Source organism: Hippoglossus stenolepis, chromosome 12, assembly GCF_022539355.2.
Source record: "Hippoglossus stenolepis isolate QCI-W04-F060 chromosome 12, HSTE1.2, whole genome shotgun sequence".
Classification (NCBI taxonomy): Eukaryota; Metazoa; Chordata; class Actinopteri; order Pleuronectiformes; family Pleuronectidae; genus Hippoglossus; species Hippoglossus stenolepis.
The window spans coordinates 16419935-16432357 of record NC_061494.1 but is presented as its reverse complement, the minus strand read 5'-3'; the positions used below and the strand labels follow the sequence as shown (position 1 = coordinate 16432357).

Genomic DNA, 12423 nt, shown 5'->3' with positions numbered 1-12423 from the left:
TAATGTATTAAACAATACAACCAATAGAATTGTATAAATGTATTGTATAAATCTGGGTAAATAAGAGTTGCTGTCAATCACGTATGCCTCTGCCATGTATTGATCAGTGTAGTCCTTCTCAATTAGTGCTTTCTGTTATAGACTTTGCTTCCATCCTGACCTAAGGAGCATAAAAGTTTAATAACCCTCATTTCGACTGACTTCTTTTAATCAAAAGTTCTACAAGTGACAAACACTTTACTGTATCTGGTTCATGGTAAAACATCCGTCTGTTGTTTGTGACTCCTTCAAGAGACGACCCCCAAATTTGAGTCTGGCAAATTTAATTACGTTTGTTACCATGGAGATTAGTATGACTGATTATTCCTGCAAAATTAAATTAATTCTACAATTAAGGGGGCTCATTATTCTGAGGTATGGCCTCCTTCCCGGCAGAATGTGGTTTACAGGGATTATGCAGCGCTAACCAGATCATTTCCCCCCAAAAAAGAGATAAATTACTTGAGTGACCAGAAACAGTTTTTCATCTTTGCCAAAAAATGAAAAACTATTCTGTATAAATTACATTTGGTGGAACATCAGGATACACTAAACCCATTTTCTCTATATAGTTTGAAAACTGATAGCATGGTTAATAGACAGACAGTCTGAGGGATGCATATTGATTAAGCAATAAATAAGAACAAGGCCGTTATATTCCAATAACCAAGCTTGTTGGAGGTTTTATGTTCCCTCCTGCTCAATGCAGTACAAAATACAATATAAATGTCAGTGAAATTGATTTGATCAACAATGCATACATCCTCCCGTGCTCAGTACCAGCTAAATACACATTTATGAAAACATAAAAGAGTTTATCACAGGTAAAATATATGAAACATTATCAAATTAAATCCTGTTCAGATTTTCCCTGTTGTGTGGTGAGAATTTATGATGGAGGCAATATTGGGAGTAATTTTGTTAAGTGTTATGAATGTTGTATTCCACTCCACATCCCGGCTCTGATTTCAAAATTACAAAAATGCTCTCGCCAGATGGCACATGTGCGACAATGAATACATTACACAATATATCATAACGCACCGCCATTTTCTACAGTGAGCTATTCACCATGTATATGCAGGCGATGGATGGAGTTAACCAAGCTTTATTATAGTTAAATGTGGAATCTGATTAATTATACACACAGAGTTATTCAATAACAAATAAAATATCCAAAACATACATTTATCCATTGAGTTTACACATAATAAAAACATTTACAAGAGGTAAAATCTCAAGCAGGATGGCTTGAAGAGTTTAAAAACATACACTGCATTGTTCCAAATCAAGAATTAAAATGAGGAAAGTGATTTGTCTCAAGTCTCAAGGAAAGGAAATTGCCTCTCCCCCTTCGCAGACCCTCAAATTAAACCTGAAATCTGAAAGTCAATCAGCGATCACCACAGATTATCTGATGTTAGCTACCAGAGGTCTTCCAGGAACAAGACATTTACATCCTGCATTGCATCAGCCCATCCCCAAAAAATGTATTAAAGTAAAACCCTGAATACTAACAAAGGAACGCCGCCTTCCTCTCAGGATTCAAGCTGTGAGCTTCTCTCTGCTCTCTTGTAATCAGCCGTGTGTTGGAAAAACCCGGTCATGCAAGGACGCCCGGGCCGGGAGCAGGAGGTCGGTAATCATGGTCCAACATTTCACAAGAACAAACACTTCAGCTCTTCGGTGACCTGGTGCAACCTATGAGAATGACATTCAGCTCTGTGCTCTCCACTGTTACTATGCCTGGTGAGACCTTTATCATAACAACACAGTGTAACAGCACACTGTGCATGAGCTGTAATCCATCTGCAGTTGTTCACGTTGTATATTACAAATGTCACTTTGGGAGGGTATTGCTGAGTCCACATCCGCGGCTGCAACCGTGTTCATTTGTCTGCTCAGGCTCTGACACTTTGCTGTGAAACCACATTCAAATTCACTAGCTCTGGAATTTGGTGTAGATCTGCACCATATTGCACACGCTCATAAATATCTGTGCCTCAAACACGCCGGATTTCTTTTCATAAAGATCTACGGATTATTCTCTGAGGAATTATTGAAGGTGTTTTATTGTGCTTGAGTAGATCTTTTTTTTTTTTTTACATATATTCTCTTTCAAAGTAAATATATGTTTCTTAAATAATTAATTATGAATATTTGGCCCAAGAGGGGCCCTGCGCCGAGCCACAAGCTGGCAGCTGGGGGAGGTGTTCCGTTCCATTCTATACCAGCATCCATTTAATTATATTTTATTCATATAAGCAGCTCATCACAATTAACAGTCCGCTAAATCACAACATACATTAAGGCACTTTACATAAGGCCAAGACCTTACTTTAAAAAACACAGTAGTTCACATAGTGAGAGAACGTGTAGAGACAGTGGAGAGAGAAGAAAAACACCTGCTCTCGAGGGCTTGACTCTCCTCCCTCTTTACAGTTTCCCTCCCAAAGTCACTTCCTCATTTACTTCCTCATTCCATAAAAGTTGTGTTTTGTTTATCGTCCAAAGAGGCTGAGAGCAACACAGTGCAATAATGTTTACATAAAATATATTTGTGTCTCCCTCTCAAAGGTTGTTGCACAATCCTCACTGAGTTTAAAACATTTAGGAGGGAAAGTTAACTGTCGGCCGACTAAGACAATATTTTTCAAATGTTATTTCAATGTAAAAAGATGAACCTTAGTGGTTCTTTTACCAACTTGTAAATTGTGACGGCTGTAAAAAATGTATTAAATGTTGATTGATGGAGAAACTTTTCATGTTGAATTAACAAACATTTCAGTCTGTGAACACAAGAAATTAAAATATAAAGTAGCGAGAGAAAAAAAAGTAATTTTAAGGTGAGTCTGAACGATAAGAGATCCAGAGATCAACATCCAAACAAGAAATTAAAATTTTTCAGAAACAACAAATCAATTGAAATCATTCAGTGTCTCAAACGTTACAGCAGAGAGGAGCCTCAGTGATACAGACCTGATGTATCTGCTGCTGGAACAGATGCTGTGTGACACACTCCTCTCCACGGGGTGGCGCCACCATCAGTTCACTCCATGTTTAAAGTTAGAGAGGCGGGATCAGGTCAGAGCAGGACACGATCTGATTGGCTGAACGGAACCAGGTAGTGAGGTGTGGGTGTGATTGAAACTTTTAATTTGACAGGGAAAACCGGTTTAATGCAGCAGATCACTGAAGTAAAGTGTGGACACGGATGAGATATATACTTATAAGGTCTTATACACTACAATAAACAACATATAAGGTCTTTTGATGAATCCAAGAGTGAAGGAGACATGTTTTCCAAATGGCTCCAGACAGTTTCAGGTGAGGCTCAGTGACTGAAAGTGAAAAAAAACGTGATTGAAAGGAGATCATGTTTCCATCTGTAATAACCACCCTGAACTATTTAAAATAGACTCTGCACTTTAACCTGTTTTAAACAGTTCCCTTTAAAGTGCCGACTCTGGATTTAGATGCGTGCTGTGTGTTTTAAATGTAAATCTGTATTGTTGACCCTCGTTTAGAAATTTATTCTGTGTGTCTTCAAATGTGAATTATTTGTGTATTGTTGAGCCCTGTGATAAGGAGATCTATCTATCTATCTATCTATCTTAAAAAGACAGTTCAATGTTTAGAAACACTGTAGTTTAGGTTAAATCTTTTGGTTTCCACCACCTTCACTCAGTCATAAACTCAGTACAGACCTTTTTTTTAAATCCTGCGGTGTAGAATATAAGTAGCAGTTTAGTTTAGCTTCAGTGTTCATCTTTTACTTCTTCAAAAATCCACACACCAAATTGTTCCTGCTATTTCGCCACCTAGTTTCAATACAATTAAGTCAAGTTGTTTCCAGCAATATCCTGAACAAAGACCACGGACAATATCAACGACACAGTGATGGAAATATTTTTAATAAAATGTTCATCTGTCTTTTCAGCCATCAAAAGGATCCCCAGTCAACCCTCCACAATTCATATGTTTGGGAAAAGAAAATTGTTTAATATAAATCTCCTGGAAAAGAGGGAAATCCCACACGGGACACCATCTGCTGACCAGTACAGGTAACAACACACCCATCGGAAGCCACGGATCAAATGTCATGCAGTGGGAGTGGTGGTCGTGCGAAGGAGAGATCATCTTTAACTGGGTAGACACTGACACTGAAAACACGACACCTCATAACTGTAAACTGATCACCAGCCTGAGACAGACCAGTCCACCATCCACGTCAATACCTGGAAATATGTGTTAAACACTTGTCGGCACACTTACACCATTTCAGTATAATGCTCTTAGAGGTTAAACTACACCCTTAAAACAAAAATTATATTTAGAGTATATTATAATGTAATATCAGTGCACTGTAGCTCAGATTGCCTTTTTTAAATTTGATTGCATTTTAGAAATGTGGCATTAATTTTGACTCATCTTTTATTCACACATATATAAAGTATAATCTTGCATGTAAAATTGGATTCAATCTATATGCAAAATATAACTTTCGACCCCCCTTTTTTTTACTACGAGTAATAACCTCATATTTTAGTCCTTCTGCCTAACATAATGCTGTCGTGTTTTCACTTTAGATAATAAGATATTGGGCCTGATGAGTCCTGTGTCCATAGCACTGCTCAGTAGGTTTTACTTGTTGTTTAAGACTCTGTCAAAAAGAAGAACAACAGACAACGTTGGCACCTTCGCAGTGGATGACAGGTGTGAACAGGAGAAGCTGAACGTCCGTAGAGACGTCACAGTTTATAATGTGATCCAGCTCATTCTGTTTGTGTGGAGGTGTGTGTTTTACTGGAAGTGTTTTCAATAGAAGGGTGAGTTGTTGTCTGCTAAGGACAGATGACGCACAGTGGTGGCAAACTTGATCAGGAGGTGGTGTTTACTTTGTACTTGTGTGTGTGTGTGTGTGTGTGTAGTAGACATTCATCCAGGAGCACAACAGTGCGATGGAGGGGTGTGATGTGCACGTGGTCGTGCATGAGGAGTGGAGCAGACTCGACTGGAATTGGATACGATCAATAGCGCAGACAGGACAAGATGGCTAAGGAAGAATTATGTTGTCCAGAGCAGTGCAGAGCGTCATTTGTTACCAATGAAGATTTGCTGCGGAGCCTAGAAAGCATTGCCGTAGATGGTGCTCGGAGTTTCACGGACGGCAGCAGTATTTCTGCTTTTGATGATGAAGAGAAAGGAGGATGAGTTATTGGAATTACAATGTGCACGTTATACTTTTTAATAATCAAATGTTTACTTATTTTGACTTTGAAGGTCTCGGATCAGACGGATGAGTAAGACCCACATTTTTTGGACGATCTCAGTTCAGCTTTTTGAAACCTCCTCTTTTCTTCTTCTCTCACTCAAACACACACACTTTTGTTGCTACAAGAAGGTTAGAGAAGTTCAGACTTGTTTTTTTATGTGTGTGAAATAAAACATTAGTGATGTTTCAATGTACTCAATATGAACAAACAAAAGAGACAGATGGAGTTCAGCCAAAAAAGCTTTTACATCCTATTTTCATGAAGGGGAATAACCCAGTCACGTCAGTTGAATTACACTGCTATATTAACTTTACATGGAATGTGCATATGACTTTCCTAATAAAATTCAATCGAATCATTTTTTTCATCAATAACTTACAAAGAAAGAGAAAGAGCATGAACGTGATTATACAAGACAGCGTTTCCTGAAGAATAAACTTCCAGTTGTTGAAACATGTAGTTATAGTGTATATAGATTTATTGGTTGAATTCCACTTCTAATCTAATCCTTTTGGCTTCCTTTAATCCAGCAGCGGCCCTGATCCCCTGGGGTCTTCTTGAGCATCTTCCAAACAAACATGTTTGTCTTTTTCTGCTGAATTCATAAAATATAATAAGCTATTAGCTAATTTATTTTTATCCCCAACACTAATCACAGTAAATCCTTACTAAAAGACCGGAGTTTGACAACGGCCTCTAATAGGTTTGGTCTCATCAAGCAGAAAACACTGGACCTTTCAAGTCATTCAGGAAATATCCACATTTCTTAAGCTGTTTTCAACTCTGGAAAACTCTGTTTTCAACTCTGGAAAATGTCCAGAGAAATGGGTCCAGACAATTCCAGGAGTTCCAGGAAATGTTGGAAGCAACTGATGTTTCCAGACCCTCCAGAAAAGGTCAAGAAAATGTCCGGGGTTCAGCGCAGGTCTGCAAACAGCTTTACTGATATACTGTCATTTAAAAACATATTCTGCCTCGCAAAAGTGCAGTCACATGTTTGCAATCTGTTCACTTCAGCTAGAACTACTGTAACGAAATACATTAAATACATTTGAGAATTGATGGTCAAATTAAAATGTTCCTATTGCAGATGCAACAGGGCGCAGAAGGAGAAGGGAGAGTAACAGAGTGAGATTAAATTAAACAGGCTCTTCCTGCTGCTTGCATCCTTCACGATGTCATTTGATTATCTTGCATCCGTATCAATTCAAGAGGGAGGACGTATTATCTGCCCCAGTGTACATGATGCATCGTGCTCAATCCATAATGAATGACCCGACATTCAATTAAAAACACTCAATTCATCCCGAGCTATGATTCAGACTTGTTAGTTTGGTCTGGATGCCCTCGTCTGACTGTGTCTGGGACGCTGTCTGCTCTCTTCGGTCTTTTAAGTTCTCCGGCCTCCTCAGAGAGACATGGCGGGGGCTTTGAAAAGCACTTGAGATGTAGGCGGGAGCAATTGGAAGTAAATGGAGGCGACTGAGCGGGGAGCTGTGAGAAAGTTGTAGGAACTCCAGCCAGAGGCGGCTTATAAAGCATTGTTTTATAAGCTGCGGTGTCACAGGCATAAATCATGGCGCTCTGAAGTGGCCTTTAGAGGGGAAATAAATCACTTACTCAGCAGGCAGAGAAAGTGTGTCTGACATGCTGTAAACATTATAGTAACCAGCTGTTTTTACAGTTCGTAACTCACAGTATTTACACTATCACGGAGGGAGGCGTAGAGGAGTGACAACATTTATTAAGACAATTAATTCTCTATGTCTCACTGTTACAATTAACAAGTCGACCCTGTCTTATTGAGTTGTTTTCTGATGAATATTTGGGATTGTAATGGGTATTTTGGCATTTCAAGTCTCTATTACTTGGTGAGTGTGCGCCTAACAATATAATGAATGCATCCTGCTGCTCAAGCATAGTGACAGAGCCCAATAAGGCTGTCAGTTTTTTAATTAAACCATGTACAGAAGGCAATCGCTGCAGTTTAATCTCAGGAAACACATTGGTGTTCCATGAATCAGGGCCAAGGAGAATTATTATACTATACATGAGGTTTGTATTGCAAATATGTTATGGTAGCGACGACTACATAATGTTGCATTAATACAAAATCTATGTTAAAATGTTCCACATGAATCCTCCAGTGGCACGTTGCTGCATGTCTTCCCTCATTCTCCCTCCCCTTCTCCACAGCTCTCTTAATAATGTAAAAGAGAAAAAAGGCCCAGAAACTATGATAATTTGTTTTTTTCATTCATTCAAAGTGACAGTTTAAACAAGTTGATTCCAACTGTCAGCATCAACGCTTCAACAAAGCCTGTTAAGCTACCTTGTTCAATAAAGGTTATACAATTGCTTTATCCTGCTTTATCTGCATTCACATACCAGTAAGCCTCAAATCAGTTTGTTCGTGGGAACTCTATCAGTGGCTTCTTACTACTTGTGGTGAGTAATACACATGTTGTATTTTAGGACTCTGGGCCGTGGTTGAACCCAAACATATTTACCACAGGAATCTGAAACACCAGAGTCCCACAGAGAAAGTCATGGGAATCGTTCTGATATTCACTGTATATGTATGAGAGGTAGTGTTGGTTGGAGATGTTTGCTGAGTTAAAACAATCGTGTATTGGTCTGTGTTTGCTTTAGTTCAGGTTCACATAGTGATAGTGCTTCCAAAAGTCTATTTGTTAAAGAGGGGTTTATATAAAGGCCGGTTATAGTGCTGTGGGGACTGAAAAGGAGAAGAGACAGGGAGTGTTGATAACAAACCGAGACTAGGAACACAACACATTGATAAGCCCGTGTGGATATTAAGCTCTCTGTGTAATTTGCAGCAGCCACTCATATTTCTATGGCTGTACGATTCCTGTTTGACTCCAGGGGAGGATTTAATGACATCCTGATATGAGAGGCTATAATTCATGATAAACTGCATTCAGTATTGTTGTGCCACCGTTCACCTCCCAGGCATAATTGTCTTTTCACATAATTGTCTTGTTCTTGTGCTTGTTATGAGAAACGGAGATAGTTGATGCTGTGGGGGGGAAACGTAAATTTGAGGCACAATTTGCTTTCATGTTTTTTTTGCTATTGTTTGAACTCTTGTATAAAGATGTTTTTTTCTAATTTGCATGTATTTCCTGTTTCAATTCTCTCTTTTTCAAAATCAGCCCTTTTTAAACACTGGTGATAATTACACAGAGAGACTTTTTAAATGATGTGCAAAGATTTGGGCTATTTTCTCTCCTCTTGAAATTAAAAATACTGCTATTAGCATATAGAGTTTTTAGTCGTAATACATTTTTTTCCCATATTTGTTTAGGAAGTATTGACAATTTTATATATATATATATATATATATATAAATATAAATCAGCATTTTTTTTCAAATGACACTATTTACTGTCTATTTAAAAAGCATTTGCCGAGTATGTAAATCAATACCAAAAGCATGGCTGAGCAGTTTAAATATAATCACAAATCACACAGACACATGTAGAAAATATATCTTGCATGTTTGTCACAGTTGTACAATGTCAAAGTGTGCAGTCACAGGTGGTCACGGTGGAATACTAGCTGTAACACAAACTGTAGATATTTGTGCATGATCTTACAAAACAAACATTTGCAGACATGAAATTACACGAAATCTTAAAACACGTTTAAAATATTAAATAAATATGTTCTAATATCTGTTTAATGTAATATTTACATTGATGGGAGCATTAATGTAGAGCATAAAAAATGCATTATATTCAAGTGCATACATACAAATCTTATTTATAAGCCTCTTCTGTCCCGTTTGCAAAGGATCTTTTTAAAAGACCTCCTGAAGTCATTATTGAATATAGTGTATATAACAGGATTTAGGGAACTATTGCAATAAGCCAACCAGAAAAACATCTTGAACAGTGTCTCTGGGACGCAGCAGGTGTCGCACAAGGCAGTGAGCGTGTATGTGAAGAAAAAGGGGAACCAGCAGAGAACGAACACTCCCATGACCACGGCCAGAACAAACGTGAAGCGCCACTCTCTGTACTGTCGTCCTTTCCACCTGCTCGCTCTCACACAGGGCGGCACCTCCGGCTTCGGAGGCGCCTCTTGTGTCGCCTGAGCCACTTTGGTTGCTCTGAGACCCCTCTTCTTCTTCAGGGAACACAGGACAGTCTCATTTCCATCAGAAGAGGAGGGTTCCTCCTCTATGTCCAACCCGTTGACCTCTCCGCCGTCCCCCACCTCCACCTCGTTCCCTTCCATGTCCTTTCTCTCCATGGGGTCCAAACCGCACTTAGTGTCTCTTAAGTTTCCATTCTGGCGTTGCCTCTCACCTGGCAGGGATCTTGTTCTTTTCTTGGCAACCTGGTAGATCCTGACATACACCATGATCATGATGACGCAGGGCGCGAAGAAGGATGCAGTGCTGGAGAATATAATGTACCACTTCTCCTCATTAATTTTACATTCAGGTCTGTCCTCTTCGCCTTCGTCCTTTTTCATTGTGATAAGTGGAGGGAATGATATTATGGCCGCCAGCACCCAAACTATGAAGATTGTGCCTTTAATCCTGCGCGGCGTCCTCTTCAGGTTGTACTCAATCGCCTGAGTTACAGACCAGTATCGGTCCAGGCTGATGGTGCACAGGTGAACGATGGATGAGGTGCAGAAGAGCACGTCCAGAGCCAGATGGATTTCACACCACACCTTGCCAAAGTACCAGTAACCCATGAGTTCATTCGCCAAAGAGAACGGTATCACCGAGGTGGCAACCAGGATGTCTGCAGATGCCAGAGAGACTAAAAACAAGTTCTGAGGTGCTCTCAGGGCTCGGCTTGTTGTCACAGCAATTACTACCATGACGTTTCCAAAAACAGTCAGCAGGATGAGGATCCCCACCAGGACCGTCAGAGGCACAGAGGTCTGCAGAGTGTACGGGTGCCTGCCAGGCAAAGTCTCATTTCCACTGGTGGGGTTAAGACAACCCATCAGGATGAGCTGTGGCGATGTTGTCTGAACAGCATTCAAGAACGCAGCATCACAGTCTTTTCATTTCGCTCACTGGGAAACGTGGTTGAAAGGCATCTTTGCTTATTTCCTCTTCATCGGTGGGAAAACAAACACCAGCAGCAAAAACATTACAAGACATGTCTCTTGATATTTAAAGACAAAAAAGAAAAAACGTATAAAGAGAACTTTGATTTATTCTCCGTTTCCCACATCAAATAAATTTAAAATTGATATACTTAAAAAAATCCTCTTCCACTAACCTTACAGAATAAAATTTGGCAGTAAAGTCCCTCAGAAGACAGTTCATGAAACAGACTCGCTGTGCTGGATCATGCAGATCTGCTGCAGCAGAAGTGAAGAGTGCGTATTTTATATGGTCCTGATCTGACGCTGCCAATCTGTGGGGCTGGCTCCACTTCAGTGAGGACGGGAATGGGGCGGGGCTCAAAAACATGCTGCTGGAGATTTACAAGCAATTTGGTGTCGACAGGCAGACCTGGAAGAAAAAAAACATTGGCTGATTATGACATTAACAATATTTTCTGATTTATAGAAGTAATATCTTTTTCAACAGTCTATTCAATTACAATTGATTAACAGACTCTATATGGTTTGTAGCTTTTATTTCCTGGACCAAATGTTCACGTATGTCCTGAGAGAAAAATGACTTGAAACAATATCTGAATCTGCGGGGGGGAGATCGGAGCCACTTAATGTAGAGATCAGTCACTGATGGTGTGAGAGAACAGGAGGAGGAGTGTGTTTGTGAGAATAAAAAATCAAGCTAGACAAACATTTGAGTGAATAAAGTCAGAATTACTTGAGTTTTCTTTGACTAAACCAGGCAACTATAGGATTAAATGCAGTTGGATGACATTTATAAAGTTTTTTATTTTCCTTTCACACAACCCATTTTGATTTTATTTTTTTATTTTTTTCTTGAACAATCGAATTACTGTTCCCATTGCATTATAGTGTTGTTGTTCCTGTTACTTACGTGGTGTTCTCTTTCCAACATTACAAACATACATTTTGTTCTTCAAACAGTACAAACATTCGTGTTGTCAAAAGGTTGGTCTTTCTATAAAGGTTTATTTAAAGATTTGTCCTTAGTCTATTGTCTGATGGTCATACTGAAGTATGAAGTCTTGTATGTTTTGTTTTGGCACTATGTTAATACAACATTTGCTTTTTTAAGAGAGAGGCACACCTACATGCTCTCTTGCAGGGAAACTGCACAATATTTTGTTAAGACGGATTAAAACACATATTGACTTAAACATGGATGTTGTTTAAAGAGTGAGCTGCCTGTTCAGGTGTGTTTGAATTGGCCACTGAGAGAAGATGGAAAGTTTACACTGTATTTAAAGATAGACGCCCCCACGAAGGTGAAGCCAAATTGCCCTGATCGCCCCTAGTGGCTGGCTGCAGTATAGGTGTCTGTGTTAGCAGATGCAACACGGACCAAGGTGAAGAGTCAAAATACACGTTCAATAAATGTTTCTCAAAGATAGTTTCTGTCATTTTAGGTATAGTTCATATCAGACTGAGGTTTTCTTGTAAGTTTGACTTTAATCGGTTAAGGGGGTGAAAAAGAATGATTGGCTGCTGACTCCCGATTGGTTGAGCATGTGTATTAACGAGCCCTTAATACCGCAGCTCCATCCCTGATCGCTAGACTCTGTCTCCAAATCATTTTCATCTACGCAAGATGGTATCTTTCGTATCTGGGATATTTTGGCTTCTCCATTTATCCCAAACCCTCACAATTCTTACAAACTGTTTCTTCTTATCAATGTTTTAAATACTGTTATTTTGCTCAGTCACACGCAGCATCTAGTGCACTTCTGTCCGTCCTGGGAGAAGGATCCCACTCTCTCGGGTTTCTACGTTTTTTCCCCTTGATAATACGTTTTTTTTTTTTGTGGTAGTTTTTCGCTTAATCTGGTTGAGGGTTCGGAACAGAGGATGTCACACGTTGTTAAACCCTATGAGACAAATTGTGATTTGTGAATATTTGATTGATTTATTTGATTGGTAGATCGTCCATCATTGTATTGAGTATATGGCATAAATTGTGAATATTATATAGCAGTTC

The 12423-nt window shown here is 39.3% G+C and overlaps 1 protein-coding gene and 1 long non-coding RNA gene across 2 annotated transcripts; one reads left to right on the top strand and one right to left on the bottom strand.

The window, feature by feature from the left end:
• Positions 1-3212: 3212 nt before the first annotated feature.
• LOC118119026 lies at positions 3213-5283 on the top strand. The gene is made up of 3 exons (XR_004698038.2): positions 3213-3366; positions 3980-4103; positions 4971-5283. It is a non-coding gene; the product is annotated as an uncharacterized LOC118119026 (long non-coding RNA).
• A 3536-nt stretch (positions 5284-8819) lies between these two features.
• On the bottom strand, positions 8820-10725 carry LOC118119022 (alpha-2A adrenergic receptor). Its single transcript, XM_035172669.2, has 2 exons — positions 10586-10725; positions 8820-10415 (listed from the first exon to the last, which is right to left on the bottom strand). Exon 2 carries the CDS (start codon positions 10302-10304, stop codon positions 9102-9104), a length of 1203 nt encoding a protein of 400 aa, XP_035028560.2. The 5' UTR covers positions 10305-10415; positions 10586-10725; the 3' UTR covers positions 8820-9101.
• Between the last annotated feature and the right edge of the window lie 1698 nt (positions 10726-12423).